General features: G+C 34.8%; 1 protein-coding gene across 1 annotated transcript in view; it reads right to left on the reverse strand.

Moving 5' to 3' along the window:
* Positions 1 to 8,966, reverse strand: part of LOC106060020 (TPR and ankyrin repeat-containing protein 1-like) — a 72,472-nt gene extending 63,506 nt beyond the window's left edge. Inside the window, exons 1-4 of the mRNA XM_056015207.1 lie at positions 8,946 to 8,966; positions 2,862 to 3,041; positions 1,150 to 1,277; positions 325 to 481 (exon numbers count right to left, since the gene is read on the reverse strand). Of these exons, the coding sequence (XP_055871182.1) occupies positions 325 to 481; positions 1,150 to 1,277; positions 2,862 to 3,018 (442 nt within the window). The 5' untranslated portion in view covers positions 3,019 to 3,041; positions 8,946 to 8,966. The remainder of the gene's footprint in view (positions 1 to 324; positions 482 to 1,149; positions 1,278 to 2,861; positions 3,042 to 8,945) is intronic.
* Positions 8,967 to 25,026: the final 16,060 nt, after the last annotated feature.

A 25,026-nucleotide genomic window follows, 5' to 3' on the forward strand; every position in this document is an offset into this window, starting at 1 on the left:
CAGAGTCAAGTGTTTTCCTGCATCCCAAGCTGCAGAAAGACTTCTCCTCGCGTCTATCTTCTTTTTTGAAGAAACGTCTGTATTTTATAAGATAGCGCACTATGTGTGCTACTTCAAACTAAGTTCAATAAAGGAGAAGGACGCACTGCCATAGTAAAATGTAGGCTTAAAGGACATTCGAAAGCTCATCTTAGTGGCAAGTCGTCTAGACTCTAGTAGCGGGCCTGGTCTCGTCAAGCAACAGTAAACAAACTTGGATCTTTCTGGCACGAGATAATCAAATATATAGGCCATGGATCTATATAACAACAGTTGTGCACAAACCTTTGTAGGCAGATGTCTCTACTAGCTCATACAGAAGTTTCTGTTGTATTTCTTCATCATGAGTTGGGTCTGTGCAGTTGAAAGCGTTGATTATTGCAGACATGGATTTTTTCCATTTTCCGACTTTTCTGTAGGCTCGACAAACTCGAAGATGTCCCTGTAAATTGAATTCAAAAGATTTTATTGCAATGAAATTTTGAATTATTTTTGGGTAGAGCGTGTTCGAATCCTTGTTGTGACAGGGAGTTTTATTTAGGATTTTCTGTCCTTTCTGACACCACCTCAGTTAGGTGAACCGTGAAGTAATGGCAGTTGGTGGTTGTAAAGGCTATATGACACAAAATCTTGGTAAACCTTCAATAGAGTAGGCCTACTTCAATGTTTGTATTTTTCTTGCCTCTTAAAAAGTCAATATGGTCGAGATCGAGCAATATAGGAACAGTATTCTATTGAGGAGAAAGAATAAAATAATAATAATAATAAAGGGACCACAAGCATTTAAATAATTAATAAACTCATTTCAAATTAAATATGCCACCTTTTCTAAAACTAAAATTCACAATCAATAGCAATTGCGACCTGCCATTACCGCTTACTGCGGAACATTCTCACATCACCGAACGTAATGTCAACAAGTGTACGAAGGTATTCGCACCTCTCTATGGGAGCAGCCTAAGATGAAACTCTTACTTTAAAACATAGGCTTACTGGCACCAAAATCGCGATTTACAAAATCTATAATAAGAGTATTATATTTTCTACAGGAAATAGTATTAATCGAGTGTTTGTAGTAAAAGTAAAAATCAGAAACACCAAGAGACTTACCTTAAACCATTTTGGACTATATTTTACACATTTCTTGGCATACTCCAAAGACATTGTAAAATTTCCAGTTTTGTAGAAACATTCCGAACAGTTTCCGTAACGTTTGGCCAAGCAAATTGATATCTGGTCTGAATGAAAACAATAAATGTTTATACTCAGCTCATACTTTAAATCAGATATCATAAAAAGTAAAGTTCCTCTTTGAAACCTTGCGATCTATAAGGCAGATGATGTAAAGATCATGTTTCTGTGGCCAACGGTTAGCGAGGGTGCCATGTGACCAGCATAACGACCAACCACCTTACTTTCCCCAACTAATATCAGGGACCCATTAGAGCTGGGTGGAATCAGAGGCGCCCAACGATCCTGAAATTTAAAATCCCAATCTTCACCAGGATTCGAACCCGGGACCACTGTTCGGAAGTCAAGCGCCTTACCGCTCAGCCAACACGCCTCACACAGATATCAAACTGTATAGCACAAGTCTTTCAACAAATATCTAGATTGTAGTTGTTCCGTGGTAAACCAATAGGTTACACCAAATAATTAATTATAATTTAGAAATATATATTATCGTATGTTGTGTTACTGAAGGGTTACATAAGAAGCATGGTCTGCGCAATCCCCATGAGTTCTCCTGCCCATGCCCTTCTACGAAAATCATGTCTCCGTGATTCCAACCCACCGATTGCCAAATGAGGCTGTACCAGTTTGGGGACATGCATTTTTTAATAATGCAATTAGTACTTGTATGGACCATCTGAGTTGTCTTCCTGCATTTGGCTGAGCTTAAAAAGATTGCCGTTTTCTGATCAACATTATAACTGAAAAAAAATAAATTGTCAAAAGCGTACTTTGCAAAATAACACTAATTATTATAAGAATACACCCTGCTGTTATATCAACCGAGGGATAATGGCAACTGACCTCGCAGACACATTCGAAGCCCTAAGCATTCCTAAGAGGATCCTTATTACCTGTCAAAGGACAATAGTGCTGTAGACCGTTTGATTGTCTAAGAGCTGAGCCGAAGGCTCTTCGAGCTCTAGGTTTGAAAAAAAACAAACCTGATTGAACAGGGGAAAAAAAAACCTGTTTGAAGAACCGTTCTGTCTGGAAGAGATCCGAGTCAATGCCTATGTTAAGCATTGCTATTTCCGATATATCTGGCACTCCGGACGCATGGGCTAGAAAGAATGGCCGAAGGTCGAGCATACCAGGAACCTCCGCCTTTTTCCTATGTTGTACCAAGCTAACCGTGCAGGACTCGCCATTATGTAACGGTCCCTTGAGGAACGGCGCATGGATTATCGACAGGGCTGTGGGAGCTCTCTTTCAACTCCGCTCTGTGCAATGGGACCGCTCTCGCGTTCTCCTGGACACTCCCACAGGAGTTTTGTTTTGCTATTCATTTAGCCTAACCACTTCCTCTAATGGTCGTTTCCACCCAAGTGCCACGTTGAGGCAGAATAGCGTACTCGGGCTGCTGCAGACCTGCCACATCATCAGAACGTTTCTCAGTGGACACTGTTGAGGGGACTACACTGAATTTTGTTTCTCTTTAACGAAACTCAACCCTGGCAGTGCCAGAGAATGAAAATCAATCTATTTCCTTAATAATAATGTTTTTTCATACGATTCTTTACGTGTAACCATGGAACTATATAACTGTGCATCTCATATGTAGTCACACAATGTTATCTCAATCTTACCAGTTGGTATCCCTGTGTCACAAGAAGCACTGAGTAACTCAATGCTACGCATATAATGGTCTCCAGCTGATGTGTATTCTTTTAACCTATAAAAGGCGTTTCCAGTTTTCATTAGAGTAATCCAGTTGTCCATTTTTTCAGTGTCATTGGTGGACATAATGGTCGTTGACTCGTCAAAGTCTTCATTAAAAAACAAACAAAAAAAGGATCAAACATTAGAGGTGACGTTACTCTACCAAATATTTGTTTTACTTTAAAATTCAATAAGAAAGATTTTGTAATCCACTTGTCCATTCATTCATGGTCATTCATGGTCATTGTTTGACACGATGGGCATTCATTTGCGAAAGTCTTTATTTAAAAAAAAGCAAACAAAAAATTGAAATTGGGCGTATATTCCAGGAACGGGAAGCTAAAAGGAGCTTTATGAAAGATAGTGCAATCAAGCTGTCACAATTCTCATGGTAACTGCAATACACAATGGTCAATGACTTGTCAAAGTTTTATTTACAAGCAAACAAGAGTATAGGAATCGGACACATATTAGTTGGGGGGGGGGGGAGGGAGCTAAATTTGTTTCTACCAAAAGATTTTTTTACTAAGGAATTCAATAAGAATGTATTAAAACTAAAATGATGTGTTGGGGTCGCGAAACACTTTTAATTAAAATATGCGGTCGCAAATAAATGAAAAATAAGTTAGGACAATAAATAAAATTACTTAAATCATTCTAATTCTAGTTTATTTGTTTCTTTTGCCAATTTTTAAATTCACAACTAGCTACAGTCTTTGTTCATATATCTTACTGGATTAAATTGATCTATATGGTCTGGTATAGATTTTTGGAGCGATTCAGAAGATAGCTGGGCTAGAATTTAGAACGACGAGTTACTATTGTCCTGTCCTTTTAAAAATGAATCTTTAAAAATTGTGTATCTCTTTTTATATAAAAAATATAAGAACGTTGCATAATATTTTAAAGTTTTGAAGAGAGAAAAAAAAACAGCATCTTAAATATTATGGTAACTATAATTCTGCTTCCCTTGCTGTTACATAATGAAGGTACATTAAATATCATTAATGATTTTAATTGTCAATTTAATAAATCATATTCACAACCAAAAAAAAAACATAATCAAGATTTCAAAGCCCTATAAACACTGAATCATAGTCTGAGGTACAAAGTTGAGATTTAATAAAATACTCAGAAAGATACAAAGATAAAGGCACATTCCTCGTTTCATATGTTAGGACAAATATGTACAAATGCTCCTTCTTCCCTAATGCTATTAGAGCATGGAATGGGTTGCCTTAGCTAGCCAGGAAAACAGCAGCCTAACTTAGCAGAATTTAAGGCATTGGTTAATATGCATGACTAAATGCATGACGCGTATGACGTAATCATCTTCTTTTTTCAAGTAACTTCTGTATTATATAAGATAAGATATGTCCTGTCTTAAAAGTATGCCGCAAACGGGTACTAAACTCCCCATTCAGAAATTGTGATATATAGGGCAGATGATGTACAGGTTATCTGTTTCTGTAGGTGTCATGTGGCCAGCACAACGACCTTCACTTCTCTACAACTAAAGTCAGGTACCCATTAGAGCTGGGTGGACTCAGATATATATATGTACAAATTTCCTTACGGATAATAGGGATTACTATATTATTATTATAATTATAATATATAAATATATATATATATATATATATATATATAATTATATATGCACACACAGAGACAAAGAGAGAGAGAGGTTGCAGAGCTCTCACAAAGGCCGCAGGATACACATTTGAGACCGAAAGAAAAGCATTTATGGAAGACAGGCAGAAATAGAAATCTTAAATAAACCGCCGGAGGACAACAGCTTTGTCTGCGTGAGATGCTGAAAAATATGCAGGTCACAACTGGGTTTGCGTAGTCATGTAAAACACTGAATTCGTCCTAATCTTTGGGATTGAAAATAATGTGTGCTTCTTTTTATGATAAAATGAACTTTGATCGACACAGTTAGGTTACATTAATTAAGGCGCAATGCTACTGAATTGAATGTTTCGACAAAGCTAAGTTTATTATAGTAGATCTATGTTTCTTTTTCATAACGATCGGATATATAATTTAAATTTTAAAAAAACATCTAATACACCAGGGGTTCTCAACCTGTGGGTCGCGACCCCCTTGGGGGGTCAATTGACCATTTGCCAGGGGTCGCCTAAGACCATCGAAAATATGGATTGTTATTGTCTACTCTTCTATTGCTGTGTGTGGGTGGGTGGGGGGGGGGGTCGCGGCAGAGTGGGGGATTGTAAAAAGGGGTCGCCGAACTTAAAAGGTTGAGAACCGCTGTAATACACCATGTAGAGCCAACGAATGTTTAGTTTCACTTTAGTTAAGACTGCGAGCGTTGAAATAAGGCCACAGTATTAGGTTACGTCAGCCAAGATTATTAATATAAAAAAAAAGATAGCCTAATATGTAATCTAACCAAGGAGTCCTCAATACTTTGTTACGTTTGTAGCTACAGATCAAATGGGTCAATCTATGTATTAAATGTTTTTAGAGGTAGACACGGCATAAAACCTTTACGGCTTTTGTTTAGATAGCTAGATACAATTAGATATACTTGAAAATCCTTGCTTAATAATGGCAGAAGATTGAAAAGAAGTCCACGCCAGATGTGTTTTGTTTCTATAGGAGAAAAAAATCGCTTATATTAAAACAGAGTAAAATTGTATGTGTGTAAGGTGTTAGTTCAAAGGGAAATTCACACCCAACGCTTTAATGTTTCAGTACAGTACCAAAATTATTTAGACGTTTAATGGTTTTAGTAAAAATGTTTTGTTTGTAAAATGTTTTACATATTTCGAATGTTCCTTCAGAGTTGAGGATAATTACTTCCTAGTCCAAACCTCCCGCAGGATGGCGGAGGATGGGAGCGGGCAGGGTTTGAACCCTGGACCATTGATAAATCTAAACGACAGTCCAGCGCGCAAACCGCACGACCAGATAGCCATCCATACTATTCAGTACTTTCGCCTCTTTAAGTCTTCGACTTCCACTGTCATTTTCGACCACTTTTGTATTTAAGTCACCAGAGTCTAAGATTAAACTATACACGCCTAATAGTGTTTTTGAACAAGAAAAAAAATTGTGAAAATGATAATTTAAACATGTGAGTCAAACATTGAACTTAATGTGTGTCTTACCTTTCGCCAAGAGAAGTCACATAAGCGTGGAGAGTTATCGTTTACATACCACCCTCCACTTACTTCCCCTTTGCTTAGTACATTTTCTTTATAAACATAAAATTAATTAATTACGACTAATTGATTAACCAATTAGTTTATTCTTTATTGATTCATGTGTTGTCATCAAGCATGAGCTTGTATACAACATTTGATGACGCCTGGATGAGTAGAAGTGGTCGAAAAAAAAATTCAAAAATCCAACCATACATGAAACATACAAAGTGACTTAATGTACAAGAAACATACAAAGTGACTTAATGTACAAGTAACATACAAAGTGACTTAATATACAAGAAACATACAAAGTGACTTAATATACAAGAAACATACAAAGTGACTTAATATATAAGACTAAGACTAAGACTAAGACTAAGACTGCTTTATTGATCCTTACGGAAATTTGTTGTGATTACAAGGACTCGTTTCTCATATAAAGACAACACAACAGAAACATACACATAAATACAACAGACAACATGAAGAGTTCATTCAGCGACTACACACAGGTATCTTGGTGCATTTCATGTTCCCTGATCAATGAGTGGCGGTGATAGAGTCTGACCGAGCGAGGTACGAACGAGTTTTTGTACCGCTCCGTTCTTGTTTTGATTGACAGCAGTCGCCCACTTCGCGACGACCTGGCGTAGTTCTGATGGAGCGGGTGGCCGTTGTCTTCCAAGATTTGTTCGATTTTTCTTAGGCACGTTTGTTTAAAAAGTTCCTTTAAATGTGGTAATGTTGTGAGTGTAATTTTTGATGCTTTCTTAATGATGTTTTCTAGACGTTGCAACAGTTTAGATGAGGCGTTGCCTTGCCAACAACTTATTCCGTATGTTAGCAGATTTTGTACAGTTGCGCCGTAAAATGTCTCAAGGATCTTCTTGTTTATTTTAAAACTGTTGAGTTTGTATAGAAAAAAGAGTCGCTGGGCTGTTTTCTTTGTCAGAGTTCAAAGGTGGTCTTCCCATGAAAGCTTGTTGTTGATGATAACGCCTAGATATTTATATGCCTTTACTTGTTCTATAGATGTAGTGTTTATTTGCAGTTCACCTATAGTTTGTTTTTTCTTTCTAAAATCTATTATAAGTTCTTTAGTTTTTGTTACATTCAGTTCTAGAAAGTTGTCGGTGCACCAGTTTGTAAACTCTTCTATCGAGCTTCGATACTGAGTTTCGTCTCCTGAAATAAGACCGACTATGGCAGTATCATCAGCGAATTTAATGAGTTTAACTGAGTCATAGATGCTTCTTATGTCATTAGTGTAAAGAGTGTATAGTACAGGAGAAAGCACACAACCTTGTGGAGCACCCGTACATAGTACTCGAGTTGACGATTTGGTGTTGTTGACTTTAACATACTGGGGCCGTTGGGTTAAAAAGTTTAGAACCCATGCTTGTAAGTAAGGGCTTACATTTAAGTTATTCAGTTTGTTTATCATTAGATGTGGCTGTATGGTATTGAAAGCCGAGGAGAAATCTACGAAGAGGACTCGTGCGTAAGAAACATACAAAGTGACTTAATATACAAGAAACATACAAAGTGACTTAATATACAAGAAACATACAAAGTGACTTAATGTACAAGAAACATACTAAGTGACTTAATATACAAGAAACATACAAAGTGACTTAATATACAAGAAACATACAAAGTGACTTAATATACAAGAAACATACAAAGTGACTTAATATATAAGAAACATACAAAGTGACTTAATATACAAGAAACATACAAAGTGACTTAATATATAAGAAACATACAAAGTGACTTAATATATAAGAAACATACAAAGTGACTTAATATACAAGAAACATACAAAGTGACTTAATGTACAAGAAACATACTAAGTGACTTAATATACAGGAAACATACAAAGTGACTTAATATACAGGAAACATACAAAGTGACTTAATATATAAGAAACATACAAAGTGATTTAATATACAAAAAACATACAAAGTGACTTAATGTAGCCTACAAGAAACATACAAAGTGACTTAATAAAAAAAAACAATAATGAAGAACAACGTTTAAATAATAACGATTAATCAAATATTAAATAGATTGAAACAAATTCATTTTTTTGAGTAATTATCAATTTGTTATGTCAAATGATTGTGACAAACATCAACCACAAACAATGAAGTGATACATAAGCACAATACCACAAGCTGAAGTTTAGGACTGTGTAAGAATAGGAACAAAACAGAGGTTTTAATTCAGTAATCAAGAAGAAAGAATTGAAGGATGCAGCTGTGAGTACAAGGATGTATCAGGGGATGAGACATGACATAGACGATTCTATCCTAAAGAAAGTCAAGGGAAACAGATGTTGCGTAATAGTTGCAAACCCTTTTAATGTTGTTGTGACCTCAATTTACGACAGGGATGGCATCGGGCAGGGTTAGAGCCACCGAACGACAGTCCAAAGCACATACCACACGACCAGGCAGCCATGTAAATGTGTTCTAGTATTAGTCCATACCAAACAGCCATATATATTTACTGAATCTACACTACTTTAATTTGTTTTTCGAAAAGAAGTGAACATATTTTTTAGAACTGCATCTCTAGTTATAGATTATTCAATGGATGCCTTCAGTTTTGGATAAGCTTTCGACTGTTGTCTCGATGGCCCGCTGGGTTTTAACCATGGCCGTCGCCATCCCGCAACGTCCTGCGGGTTTTCGGTTTATGATGTAGCTTCAATTCTGTAGGAACATTCGAAATAGGTAAAAAAAAAATCGACAGAGTTAACCATTGCACTTTTAGAGGACTTCTGTTTTTGTCACTTATATATTACCGACGTTAGAAGACAATTACGTTACTTACAGTATTTCAATCTAGTCGTGCATGTTACTGTTAGTCAATGACTTAAACTATGCTAAGTCGTTGGTTTTCCTGGCTGATTCAGGCAACCCACTTCATTTTCTAATGGCACTATAGGGAAGAATGAGTAGGCCTATTTGTATGAGTCCGCTCTATACAGCGTTACATTTTAATACTAAATTATATTCATATAGATCAAATAGTCTATGGAACGTATGAGTATTAGACATACGGATAAGTTAATCTATGTATAGAGATCAACTTTTTTTTTATTTATAGGCCTATTATATATATATATATATATATATATATATATATATATATATATATATATATATATAGGCCTATATATAAATACATATACATGTTGTTTAACAAGATGTTTAACGAAAAGTGAAATAATATAAAAGGACTAGATCTACATTTATATATTATAGGCCTATTAGTAGTCTATGTAGATTTGCAGTATTAATTATGTCCCCTTTATGTATAAAAATAGATATCTAAATCAACAATAAATAGGCCTTTTAACAAAACATAAACAAAAGATACAGAATCAAGGCCAATTTAAATAGATCTCTAAATGTTTACATACCTTGAACCTAAACCTCTGTTCATGCAGACATTATAGTAATTTCTTCCTAATTAGCTTTCACTCGTAGTTCTAGTAGATCTAGTTGTTGGATAATGAATTGATCTACTACAAAGGTTTTCATATTAAGTAACCTCTTCTGTTTTGTTCCAGATGAAAAAAAAAATATATAAAAAAAATCTAGGTAGTCTAGTTTCTGTCAACACAACATAGTTACAGTAGTTCTAGATCTAGTAATAAAAGATTAAGCAAGAATAACACTAACTAGGCTTATGTATTAGGCAAACGTCAGATACAACAATAGAATGCATTAGATAAACAATCACTTATTTTGTCTTTTTTACTTAAAAGTATAAAAACAAGTGTTTCGTTTCTAACCTTTACAAAATGAAACCAAAACATTATATACGTTCCATTCGCTGGGATTTTCGCTAGAACAGCGAAGTTAAATATAGATTTTCGGGAATATCACTTGGTCTCTCTCTCTCTATATATATATATATATACATATTGAAAAAAATTACGTCAGCGTTTCCTAAAAGGCGACAGAGAAGCAGAAACCTAGATCTAGATCTATATTATATCGTTTTGACGGGTAACTTGAAAAGGAGAACTAATGACAAGATAATACCCGCCCTTTTCCTTTATTCATTCTTTGAAAGATCAGGGGGAAAATTTCTTACCCTAAAAGCTAGACTCTTCTTATAAACTTAGGCCTAATTGTAGTTTTAGATTCCAGTAACAGCGTCTAGCGTATAGAAATGCACATATGCAGTTACTACACTGGCGGATCCAGGGGGGGGGGCGGACGAATTTTAGTATAGAATTCACACAATTTGTATACAAATTTATTACTTATGTTAATAATATATACTAATTATTTATATCTCAACCTATTTTTTTATTATTTCGCCCCCTCCTCTAGTATGTTGACCGATTTGGTGGGGTCGGGAGGGGGCAATGGTATCAATCCCGCCCCCCCCCCCATACACTTTCGAGTGGGGGGGGGCGGTCCAATTTATTTGTAGAAATCACAGCTTGCTAACAGAATCAATTAAATATCTATATGATTAAAACTTGTTATTGATATTCTAACCGATCTTTATATTATGTCGTTCCCTGTGTACCTTTTTGCGGTGGGGGGCGGGGGCGAATACCTCTACTGCCCTTCCCACCTAAACCATTTGATTGGGGGGGGGCGGTCCTACTTTTATGGAGAAATCATAGTTTGTGAACAAAATTAGTTGAATTAATCTATAAATTTTATATTATGTCGCTCCCTTTCTGGTATCTTGGTCGATTCGGTGGGGTTGGGGGGAGGGCGATTGCATGTACTGCCCTTCCCACTCTAGCCCTCTGAGTGGGGGGGGGGGGCGGTCCTATTTTCATGGAGAATCATAGTTTGGGAACAAAATTAGTTGAATATCTATATAATATAAACTACGTATTGATATGTGACCCCATTGTATATTATGTCGTACCAAAATCTGCCACTAATATAATTTATATATACTATAAATTAAATTCTTATATCCAGTCGCCCTACTTTTTTTTTTATTCTTTAATGCCAAATGCAATCTTTAGCAGAAATTATTAAAGGAGCGAGGATTAATCGTTTTCATTCTACCGCCCCTCCCATTTCCAGAGTTTATGTAATTTCACATGAAATTATCATAATTATTTTAAGAAAGACTTTGCATTGGAAAAGTTAGAATTCAAACGAAATTTTTCAGTATAAGAATCATGATTGAGATGAGTTCTAAACCGAAAAAAGATACATTTATAGTCGCCTTTTCCCAACCTTTACTCAATTGGATATTTTTCTAGTTAAATAAATTTGGGACTATAACTCCCAACTTATACTACAATGTTATTGAATATTATTTATCGAATAATTTTTTTTCGGCGGCGATCCTCAAAGCCAAAATCTAAATATGTGAGGTATCTTATCTTTTCAAGGAACAAATCGGTTTTATTTGCAATGGGCCTATAAATTCATATTAGAATATCTTTCAAGTACAATATTATTCAAAATGTCCTTTTTTTTAATAGTATGAATAATGAGCTTAAGGTCAGGAGAATGCGTTTCTGCAGTGAAAAATGCCAGAAAACGCTTTTGGCGTCGGGGCTTTGCCCCGAACTCCATTGATGAATAATGAGCTGTAGATGTCAGGAAAATGCGTTTCTGCAGTGAAGAATGCAAGAAAACGCTTTTGTCCTTTCGGGCTTCTCCCCGAACTCCATTAATGAATAATGAGCTGTAGATGTCAGGAAAATGCGTTTCTGCAGTGAAGAATGCAAGAAAACGCTTTTGTCGTCGGGGCTTCGCCCCGAACTCCATTGATGAATATTAAGCTTTTAATGTCAGGAGAATGCGTTTCTGCAGTGAAGAATGCAAGAAAACGCTTTTGGCGTCGGGGCTTCGCCCCGAACTCCATTGATGAATAATGAGCTGTAGATGTCAGGAAAATGCGTTTCTGCAGTGAAGAATGCAAGAAAACGCTTTTGTCCTTTCGGGCTTCTCCCCGAACTCCATTAATGAATAATGAGCTGTAGATGTCAGGAAAATGCGTTTCTGCATTGAAGAATGCAAGAAAACGCTTTTGTCGTCGTGGCTTCGCCCCGAACTCCATTGATGAATAATAAGCGTAGATGTCAGGAGAATGCGTTTCTACAGTAAAGAATACAAGAAAATGATTTTAGCGTCGGGGCTTCGCCCCGAACTTCATTGATGAATAATAAGCTGTAGATGTCAGGAGAATGCGTTTCTGTAGTTAAGAATAGAAGAAAATGCTTTTGTCGTCGGGGCTTCGCCCCGAACTTCATTAATGAATGATGAGATGTAGATGTCAGGAGAATGCGTTTCTGCAGTGAAGAATGCAAGAAAACGCTTTTGGCGTCGGGGCTTTGCCCCAAACCCCACCATGGAACCTTATAGCGTTGCCCCACTTTTTCGCCGAAGGTTGAGAAATGCTGCTTTTTTAAATTCTCATATATATATATTTATATATATATATATATATATATATGTGTGTGTGTGTGTGTGTGTGTGTGTATGTGTGTGTGTATGTGTGTGTGTGTTCTGTACACACGTTTATGCATAGGGTTAGGGTTTACTGGGCGTTAGGGTTAGGGTTTGGAAAAAAATCGCCCCCCCCCCACTCCAAAGTTCTGGATCCGCTAGTGAGTTACTAAGGGGTATCCATAGGGTGCGTTGGTCCGATCACATACTAGACACGGAAATCTTAAAGCTGTCCAACATGAACTGTATCAATGTGACAGTAAGAAGGTCCCAACTTCGATGGGCGGGACATGTGGTCCGCATGCCGGACAATCGCCTTCCCATGCGACTTCTATACGTGGAGTTGTGTGCAGGAGGACGCTCCCAGGGAGGTCAATACAAGCGCTACAAAGACACTCTCAAGAGCTCCTTCAAGGATTGAGATATTGACATTCACGACTGGGAAGCACTAAGAAGTTAAAAGTTATCAACAACAAAAAAAAAAACAAAAAAAAACACTATCTTTTCTTTAGCTAATACTGTTTTATATCATATATAATGTTTAAAATCATATCCATTTCTACATTTTGAAGAAATAGTTGTAAAATAATGAAGAAAAAATGTGATTTAGGCCTATCTTTGGAAAAGATAATTAAATTCATATTGTAGGCCTACCTATACAACTTCAATCATAATAGATTCATGTCGGGCGTGTAGCATCTACCTACATCAGCGGTTCTCAACCTATTATTCTCGGCGACCCCTTTTTACAATCCTTCACTCTGCCGCGACCCCCACCCACACAGCAATAGAAGTATAAACACTAACAATCCATATTTTCGATGATCTTAGGCGACCCCTGGCAAATCGTCAATCGACCCCCTAGGGGTTCGCGACCCACAGGCTGAGAACCCCTGATCTACATTAACCTTGTTTTTTTTTTCTTTTGATCCAAAGGTGCTTGGTTCAGTTTCTCAAAGTGAATTTTTTTTTAACTTTTTTTTTCTTTTCTTTTTTTTTTCTGTATTTTTTTTTTCTCAGCAGAAAATCAAGAGATAGGCCAATCCATAATATTACATTTTTCATCTAGCTTTCTTTGTAATTGTATTACTTCTGTATCTTGAAGGATGGTTTTGTGAGTTAGTCGTGTCTAGCAATGTGACCAAGCCAGCTCAGCTTTTGTCTCCTTACGCTACTGATGAGTACCTCCTTTATAGACAAACGATATGGTTTACTACTTAAATGTTATACTTTTTTGTATTAGTTTGTCTTTTCAACTGTCGTGTTTATGTATACATGTTATCATAGCGCTTGAACCTACATTACGTTCGTTCACAGGGCCATGTAAATTAATTTTTTGTGCACCGTTATTAAATAGTTAGAATTTTTACCGTTATCAAACAGTCTGAATGTTAAACCCCTTATTAAGGATTTCAATGTTTTACCGCTATTAAAGCGTTAGAACTTTTACCGTTATTATACGGTTGGAATGTTTCACCGCTATTGTATAATTGGAATGTTTTACCGCTTTTATATGGTTTGAAAGTTTTGGTTACCCTTTCAGACCTTGTGAAGATGGTGTTCACGAATGTGTCATGTGGCCAGCGAAATGATGACAGCTTTTACTTTTTTTTCAACTAAATTTAGGTAGCCATTAGAGCTGGGTAGACTCAGGGGCACCCAAAGATCTTACACTTAAATAAAGCTAACCAAAAATTATTTAATATAGTTGGAGAGGAAAATTCTAACTAAGAATAGCCTGTTTTTTTTTTAGGATACCTCAGCTTTTTAGCTCTGACTTCAGTTGTCGAGCTGTTTACATCCTACGAATACTTGGGATTTTGCCTCTTTTCTTTGTTTCTATTTTGGGCATTGCCTCTTTATTGGGCTATTGGCCTCTTTATTGGGCTTTTTTTAAATTAACAAAATGATGCTATTTTATTAGTATGCGTACAAATTTAATAGTTACATTTTAAAGTACAATGATTGCAAACAAGGCAATGCAAATAGTTACATTTAGGTTGTCATAATATTTTAACGTTTTAAATTGCTTTGTATATGGCGTTATTTTATTCCAATAGCATATAATGAATATTTTTGAAATTTAAGGTTCTTGAAATATATGTGGTGAGAATGTCACAATAGGTAATTAAATAGAAACAATCAAAAAGTGAAAGTAGAAACTTAAATGATATTAAAACATTAAAACATTTTAAACATCGTAGTCACATTTTTTTCCACTTTGTCTACAATGCTTATGGTCGTTTCCCTTGTGCTTTGCTACATTAAACCAGTTCTTTATATTAGCTTCTATCAAACGTGCATGCACATCTATGAGTGTACACACTTGTGCGAAAAAATAATTTCACACATTCACTTGATTTACATGATTTATCCCTTTAGAGCCCAAGTGAAGCTTGGGGCCGCATCAGTACTTCGCCATAATATACTGCTCACTGGCAATGTCTCTCGGGTCCGTGTCCACCTTGCTTTCTTTTCTTGTATTTATGTTGCTCTCTTCCATGTTTACTTTGGTCTCACAGCCTTTATTTTCTTATGTGGGTTCCAGTTCAGAGCATGCCTTGCAACATTTTCCCTTATCCTTCAACATGATCTGCCCAATACAGTTTCATTTGCATCATTTGATTTCCTGCTCTATTGGTGTTTGTTGGGCTGTTTCGAACAGATTGTAGTTTGACAATTGTTTTGGTCATTTAGCACCCATTATATGTTGTAAGCTTGTAAATTGGTAAATGCCTGAAGCTTGTCTGCATTGCTATTTGGCACTCTTCATATCTCTGCCCCACAAATCATGTGAGCGTGGGTGGTTTCTCACGTCGCTTACGCGTTGCGCCGCCACTGCACACGCGAAATGTTTCTTCAAGTCACAGATTTCTGCGGATTTTATTCAAAATGTGTATGTGTGATATGCTCACAAAATGTCAGGGTGGACGCTTGTACTATTTGATAGGGCGAGGTTGCATTTTAAAAAAATGTCCACCTGTCTTGTTCGTAAGCTGATTGCATCTATGTTTCTCTCTTCTATGTAAGTGCAATCAAGATGGCGCGTAAGCTGGTCTTTAAACGTTTTCATGAGTCACCATTGTTACGCTTATCAACTTTCAGCTTGCTCATGGTCGTTCCCTAATGCAGGATATATTAATTGCCAAGCGTAACTGTCGAACTATAAGCATCTTTCTACGCCACTGATTAGAAATACCGTACTGCATTTTCGCCACACTTCTATGGATATCTTCTATAAGTTTATTTAAAGGTTACACTTAGATGAAGCTAATTATAATACATTTTCTGATTAACCAAACATTTTTCAATACATATGGAAGGGATAATTTTAACTAAGAATCGCCTTTCACTAAGTAGTGAACGAGAGTACCACATTTGATATTTCTGTTTTGATTAAAGGACAATATGTGTAATTTCTTCAAAATTTTATAAAGAAGATATACAATGAAAAAATTGGGTTTTATTCAAAAAGTACAAGTTTAAACATTTTATTATTGTGTTTTAAATAGATAAATAATATATAAATTGTTTGTTAATATTTTTATAATATGTAATGCTAAAATACAATTTATATAAGTTATGATAATTTTTCTACATACTTTAAATAACAATTTTTTTGGACGAAAAATGCTAAATTTTGCTATTTTACTACAAAAATAATCTACCGAAAGGTCATCGTCAAAGGCTGATAACTGTTGGAAAAAGATGTCATCTATTTTTAATTTATATAAAAATTACTAGTTTTATCAATTTTAAATGTCAACCACATCACACATTTTCTTTTCTTTCACTAAACTGTTTTAAATCAAATCTAATGTTTTAATCGTGCTGCATTTTAGCATTTTGAAGAAATATTGAAGTAATATTTTGTAAAATAGTATAGAAAAAAGATTGTAGATTTATCTTTTAAAAAGAAAATTTAATTTAAAGTATGTTTATATAACCTCAATTGGCAATATTGTCATCGTCCATGTGGTATGTACGTTGAATGTTGGATTTTAGAGCCAAACGTACATGGTTCAAAGTCTATATGGTGCAAATTTAAAACTAGACATTTTTTTATTTTTTATTTTTCTATGTAAAAAATGAGAATCTGTACTACGAAAACCTAAAAAAATATTATCATTTTATATGAATATATTTATTCTTAGCTGTAAATGAAGACAAAGGCAGGCATATTACTTCAAGATGTTCATCTAGCGTTCTTTGTAATTTTATTACTTCTGTATCTTAAAGGATGATTTTAACAGCTAGTCTTATCTAGCAATATGATAAAACCTGTTCTTTTAAAAATAAAGATTAACATTTAAACGGCATTATACAACAAATATTACTGCATTCTCGATTGATTTTAATTAGATCCACTGGTTTCTAATCAAATAGTTACAGGTTAATTTCATTTTGATTCTGTAACTTTTCGTTCATATGACCCGCGACACGAGTGTCGGAAATTAAAACGGCTCCCTAGTCGAATTAGGTAGGGCATCATTGTTCAAGAACATTGACTTAAATGGACTTGTACAGAAAGGCACGGTTTCACGTGCGATAACATCACATACCATACATGTGATAAATATTCTAAACTGACATTTTGTGTAAATGCGAATCGCAATCACCGAGAATGGCTAAATGTGCCGCGTGATTTAAAAAAAAATAATTTCATACATTCACTTGATTTACATGATTTAGCCCTTTAGAGCCCAAGTGAAGCTTGGAGCCGCATCAGTACGTCGCCATAATATACTGCTCACTGGCAATGTCTCTCGGGTCCATGTCCACCTTGCTTTCTTTTCTTGTATTTATGTTGCTCTCTTCCATGTTTACTTTGGTCTCACAGCCTTTATTTTCTTATGTGGGTTCCAGTTCAGAGCATGCCTTGCAACATTTTCCCTTATCCTCCAACATGATCTGCCTAATACAGTTTCATTTGCATCATTTGATTTCCTGCTCTATTGGTGTTTGTTGGGCTGTTTCGAACAGATTGTAGTTTGACAATTGTTTTGGTCATTTAGCACCCATTATATGTTGTAAGCTTGTAAATTGGTAAATGCCTGAAGCTTGTCTGCATTGCTATTTGGCACTCTTCATATCTCTGCCCCACAAATCATGTGAGCGTGGGTGGTTTCTCACGTCGCTTACGCGTTGCGCCGCCACTGCACACGCGAAATGTTTCTTCAAGTCACAGATTTCTGCGGATTTTATTCAAAATGTGTATGTGTGATATGCTCACAAAATGTCAGGGTGGACGCTTGTACTATTTGATAGGGCGAGGTTGCATTTTAAAAAAATGTCCACCTGTCTTGTTCGTAAGCTGATTGCATCTATGTTTCTCTCTTCTATGTAAGTGCAATCAAGATGGCGCGTAAGCTGGTCTTTAAACGTTTTCATGAGTCACCATTGTTACGCTTATCAACTTTCAGCTTGCTCATGGTCGTTCCCTAATGCAGGATATATTAATTGCCAAGCGTAACTGTCGAACTATAAGCATCTTTCTACGCCACTGATTAGAAATACCGTACTGCATTTTCGCCACACTTCTATGGATATCTTCTATAAGTTTATTTAAAGGTTACACTTAGATGAAGCTAATTATAATACATTTTCTGATTAACCAAACATTTTTCAATACATATGGAAGGGATAATTTTAACTAAGAATCGCCTTTCACTAAGTAGTGAACGAGAGTACCACATTTGATATTTCTGTTTTGATTAAAGGACAATATGTGTAATTTCTTCAAAATTTTATAAAGAAGATATACAATGAAAAAATTGGGTTTTATTCAAAAAGTACAAGTTTAAACATTTTATTATTGTGTTTTAAATAGATAAATAATATATAAATTGTTTGTTAATATTTTTATAATATGTAATGCTAAAATACAATTTATATAAGTTATGATAATTTTTCTACATACTTTAAATAACAATTTTTTTGGACGAAAAATGCTAAATTTTGCTATTTTACTACAAAAATAATCTACCGAAAGGTCATCGTCAAAGGCTGATAACTGTTGGAAAAAGATGTCATCTATTTTTAATTTATATAAAAATTACTAGTTTTTTCAATTTTAAATGTCAACTACATCACACATTTTCTTTTCTTTCACTAAACTGTTTTAAATCAAATCTAATGTTTTAATTGTGCTGCATTTTAGCATTTTGAAGAAATATTGAAGTAATATTTTGTAAAATAGTATAGAAAAAAGATTGTAGATTTATCTTTTAAAAAGAAAATTTAATTTAAAGTATGTTTATATAACCTCAATTGGCAATATTGTCATCGTCCATGTGGTATGTACGTTGAATGTTGGATTTTAGAGTCAAACGTACATGGTTCAAAGTCTATATGGTGCAAATTTAAAACTAGACATTTTTTTATTTTTTATTTTTCTATGTAAAAAATGAGAATCTGTACTACGAAAACCTAAAAAAATATTATCATTTTATATGAATATATTTATTCTTAGCTGTAAATGAAGACAAAGGCAGGCATATTACTTCAAGATGTTCATCTAGCGTTCTTTGTAATTTTATTACTTCTGTATCTTAAAGGATGATTTTAACAGCTAGTCTTATCTAGCAATATGATAAAACCTGTTCTTTTAAAAATAAAGATTAACATTTAAACGGCATTATACAACAAATATTACTGCATTCTCGATTGATTTTAATTAGATCCACTGGTTTCTAATCAAATAGTTACAGGTTAATTTCATTTTGATTCTGTAACTTTTCGTTCATATGACCCGCGACACGAGTGTCGGAAATTAAAACGGCTCCCTAGTCGAATTAGGTAGGGCATCATTGTTCAAGAACATTGACTTAAATGGACTTGTACAGAAAGGCACGGTTTCACGTGCGATAACATCACATACCATACATGTGATAAATATTCTAAACTGACATTTTGTGTAAATGCGAATCGCAATCACCGAGAATGGCTAAATGTGCCGCGTGATTTAAAAAAAAATAATTTCATACATTCACTTGATTTACATGATTTAGCCCTTTAGAGCCCAAGTGAAGCTTGGAGCCGCATCAGTACGTCGCCATAATATACTGCTCACTGGCAATGTCTCTCGGGTCCATGTCCACCTTGCTTTCTTTTCTTGTATTTATGTTGCTCTCTTCCATGTTTACTTTGGTCTCACAGCCTTTATTTTCTTATGTGGGTTCCAGTTCAGAGCATGCCTTGCAACATTTTCCCTTATCCTCCAACATGATCTGCCTAATACAGTTTCATTTGCATCATTTGATTTCCTGCTCTATTGGTGTTTGTTGGGCTGTTTCGAACAGATTGTAGTTTGACAATTGTTTTGGTCATTTAGCACCCATTATATGTTGTAAGCTTGTAAATTGGTAAATGCCTGAAGCTTGTCTGCATTGCTATTTGGCACTCTTCATATCTCTGCCCCACAAATCATGTGAGCGTGGGTGGTTTCTCACGTCGCTTACGCGTTGCGCCGCCACTGCACACGCGAAATGTTTCTTCAAGTCACAGATTTCTGCGGATTTTATTCAAAATGTGTATGTGTGATATGCTCACAAAATGTCAGGGTGGACGCTTGTACTATTTGATAGGGCGAGGTTGCATTTTAAAAAAATGTCCACCTGTCTTGTTCGTAAGCTGATTGCATCTATGTTTCTCTCTTCTATGTAAGTGCAATCAAGATGGCGCGTAAGCTGGTCTTTAAACGTTTTCATGAGTCACCATTGTTACGCTTATCAACTTTCAGCTTGCTCATGGTCGTTCCCTAATGCAGGATATATTAATTGCCAAGCGTAACTGTCGAACTATAAGCATCTTTCTACGCCACTGATTAGAAATACCGTACTGCATTTTCGCCACACTTCTATGGATATCTTCTATAAGTTTATTTAAAGGTTACACTTAGATGAAGCTAATTATAATACATTTTCTGATTAACCAAACATTTTTCAATACATATGGAAGGGATAATTTTAACTAAGAATCGCCTTTCACTAAGTAGTGAACGAGAGTACCACATTTGATATTTCTGTTTTGATTAAAGGACAATATGTGTAATTTCTTCAAAATTTTATAAAGAAGATATACAATGAAAAAATTGGGTTTTATTCAAAAAGTACAAGTTTAAACATTTTATTATTGTGTTTTAAATAGATAAATAATATATAAATTGTTTGTTAATATTTTTATAATATGTAATGCTAAAATACAATTTATATAAGTTATGATAATTTTTCTACATACTTTAAATAACAATTTTTTTGGACGAAAAATGCTAAATTTTGCTATTTTACTACAAAAATAATCTACCGAAAGGTCATCGTCAAAGGCTGATAACTGTTGGAAAAAGATGTCATCTATTTTTAATTTATATAAAAATTACTAGTTTTTTCAATTTTAAATGTCAACTACATCACACATTTTCTTTTCTTTCACTAAACTGTTTTAAATCAAATCTAATGTTTTAATTGTGCTGCATTTTAGCATTTTGAAGAAATATTGAAGTAATATTTTGTAAAATAGTATAGAAAAAAGATTGTAGATTTATCTTTTAAAAAGAAAATTTAATTTAAAGTATGTTTATATAACCTCAATTGGCAATATTGTCATCGTCCATGTGGTATGTACGTTGAATGTTGGATTTTAGAGTCAAACGTACATGGTTCAAAGTCTATATGGTGCAAATTTAAAACTAGACATTTTTTTATTTTTTATTTTTCTATGTAAAAAATGAGAATCTGTACTACGAAAACCTAAAAAAATATTATCATTTTATATGAATATATTTATTCTTAGCTGTAAATGAAGACAAAGGCAGGCATATTACTTCAAGATGTTCATCTAGCGTTCTTTGTAATTTTATTACTTCTGTATCTTAAAGGATGATTTTAACAGCTAGTCTTATCTAGCAATATGATAAAACCTGTTCTTTTAAAAATAAAGATTAACATTTAAACGGCATTATACAACAAATATTACTGCATTCTCGATTGATTTTAATTAGATCCACTGGTTTCTAATCAAATAGTTACAGGTTAATTTCATTTTGATTCTGTAACTTTTCGTTCATATGACCCGCGACACGAGTGTCGGAAATTAAAACGGCTCCCTAGTCGAATTAGGTAGGGCATCATTGTTCAAGAACATTGACTTAAATGGACTTGTACAGAAAGGCACGGTTTCACGTGCGATAACATCACATACCATACATGTGATAAATATTCTAAACTGACATTTTGTGTAAATGCGAATCGCAATCACCGAGAATGGCTAAATGTGCCGCGTGATTTAAAAAAAAATAATTTCATACATTCACTTGATTTACATGATTTAGCCCTTTAGAGCCCAAGTGAAGCTTGGAGCCGCATCAGTACGTCGCCATAATATACTGCTCACTGGCAATGTCTCTCGGGTCCATGTCCACCTTGCTTTCTTTTCTTGTATTTATGTTGCTCTCTTCCATGTTTACTTTGGTCTCACAGCCTTTATTTTCTTATGTGGGTTCCAGTTCAGAGCATGCCTTGCAACATTTTCCCTTATCCTCCAACATGATCTGCCTAATACAGTTTCATTTGCATCATTTGATTTCCTGCTCTATTGGTGTTTGTTGGGCTGTTTCGAACAGATTGTAGTTTGACAATTGTTTTGGTCATTTAGCACCCATTATATGTTGTAAGCTTGTAAATTGGTAAATGCCTGAAGCTTGTCTGCATTGCTATTTGGCACTCTTCATATCTCTGCCCCACAAATCATGTGAGCGTGGGTGGTTTCTCACGTCGCTTACGCGTTGCGCCGCCACTGCACACGCGAAATGTTTCTTCAAGTCACAGATTTCTGCGGATTTTATTCAAAATGTGTATGTGTGATATGCTCACAAAATGTCAGGGTGGACGCTTGTACTATTTGATAGGGCGAGGTTGCATTTTAAAAAAATGTCCACCTGTCTTGTTCGTAAGCTGATTGCATCTATGTTTCTCTCTTCTATGTAAGTGCAATCAAGATGGCGCGTAAGCTGGTCTTTAAACGTTTTCATGAGTCACCATTGTTACGCTTATCAACTTTCAGCTTGCTCATGGTCGTTCCCTAATGCAGGATATATTAATTGCCAAGCGTAACTGTCGAACTATAAGCATCTTTCTACGCCACTGATTAGAAATACCGTACTGCATTTTCGCCACACTTCTATGGATATCTTCTATAAGTTTATTTAAAGGTTACACTTAGATGAAGCTAATTATAATACATTTTCTGATTAACCAAACATTTTTCAATACATATGGAAGGGATAATTTTAACTAAGAATCGCCTTTCACTAAGTAGTGAACGAGAGTACCACATTTGATATTTCTGTTTTGATTAAAGGACAATATGTGTAATTTCTTCAAAATTTTATAAAGAAGATATACAATGAAAAAATTGGGTTTTATTCAAAAAGTACAAGTTTAAACATTTTATTATTGTGTTTTAAATAGATAAATAATATATAAATTGTTTGTTAATATTTTTATAATATGTAATGCTAAAATACAATTTATATAAGTTATGATAATTTTTCTACATACTTTAAATAACAATTTTTTTGGACGAAAAATGCTAAATTTTGCTATTTTACTACAAAAATAATCTACCGAAAGGTCATCGTCAAAGGCTGATAACTGTTGGAAAAAGATGTCATCTATTTTTAATTTATATAAAAATTACTAGTTTTTTCAATTTTAAATGTCAACTACATCACACATTTTCTTTTCTTTCACTAAACTGTTTTAAATCAAATCTAATGTTTTAATTGTGCTGCATTTTAGCATTTTGAAGAAATATTGAAGTAATATTTTGTAAAATAGTATAGAAAAAAGATTGTAGATTTATCTTTTAAAAAGAAAATTTAATTTAAAGTATGTTTATATAACCTCAATTGGCAATATTGTCATCGTCCATGTGGTATGTACGTTGAATGTTGGATTTTAGAGTCAAACGTACATGGTTCAAAGTCTATATGGTGCAAATTTAAAACTAGACATTTTTTTATTTTTTATTTTTCTATGTAAAAAATGAGAATCTGTACTACGAAAACCTAAAAAAATATTATCATTTTATATGAATATATTTATTCTTAGCTGTAAATGAAGACAAAGGCAGGCATATTACTTCAAGATGTTCATCTAGCGTTCTTTGTAATTTTATTACTTCTGTATCTTAAAGGATGATTTTAACAGCTAGTCTTATCTAGCAATATGATAAAACCTGTTCTTTTAAAAATAAAGATTAACATTTAAACGGCATTATACAACAAATATTACTGCATTCTCGATTGATTTTAATTAGATCCACTGGTTTCTAATCAAATAGTTACAGGTTAATTTCATTTTGATTCTGTAACTTTTCGTTCATATGACCCGCGACACGAGTGTCGGAAATTAAAACGGCTCCCTAGTCGAATTAGGTAGGGCATCATTGTTCAAGAACATTGACTTAAATGGACTTGTACAGAAAGGCACGGTTTCACGTGCGATAACATCACATACCATACATGTGATAAATATTCTAAACTGACATTTTGTGTAAATGCGAATCGCAATCACCGAGAATGGCTAAATGTGCCGCGTGATTTAAAAAAAAATAATTTCATACATTCACTTGATTTACATGATTTAGCCCTTTAGAGCCCAAGTGAAGCTTGGAGCCGCATCAGTACGTCGCCATAATATACTGCTCACTGGCAATGTCTCTCGGGTCCATGTCCACCTTGCTTTCTTTTCTTGTATTTATGTTGCTCTCTTCCATGTTTACTTTGGTCTCACAGCCTTTATTTTCTTATGTGGGTTCCAGTTCAGAGCATGCCTTGCAACATTTTCCCTTATCCTCCAACATGATCTGCCTAATACAGTTTCATTTGCATCATTTGATTTCCTGCTCTATTGGTGTTTGTTGGGCTGTTTCGAACAGATTGTAGTTTGACAATTGTTTTGGTCATTTAGCACCCATTATATGTTGTAAGCTTGTAAATTGGTAAATGCCTGAAGCTTGTCTGCATTGCTATTTGGCACTCTTCATATCTCTGCCCCACAAATCATGTGAGCGTGGGTGGTTTCTCACGTCGCTTACGCGTTGCGCCGCCACTGCACACGCGAAATGTTTCTTCAAGTCACAGATTTCTGCGGATTTTATTCAAAATGTGTATGTGTGATATGCTCACAAAATGTCAGGGTGGACGCTTGTACTATTTGATAGGGCGAGGTTGCATTTTAAAAAAATGTCCACCTGTCTTGTTCGTAAGCTGATTGCATCTATGTTTCTCTCTTCTATGTAAGTGCAATCAAGATGGCGCGTAAGCTGGTCTTTAAACGTTTTCATGAGTCACCATTGTTACGCTTATCAACTTTCAGCTTGCTCATGGTCGTTCCCTAATGCAGGATATATTAATTGCCAAGCGTAACTGTCGAACTATAAGCATCTTTCTACGCCACTGATTAGAAATA

The sequence above is a fragment of the Biomphalaria glabrata genome, chromosome 17 (assembly GCF_947242115.1).
Source record: "Biomphalaria glabrata chromosome 17, xgBioGlab47.1, whole genome shotgun sequence".
Lineage (NCBI taxonomy): Eukaryota > Metazoa > Mollusca > Gastropoda > Planorbidae > Biomphalaria > Biomphalaria glabrata.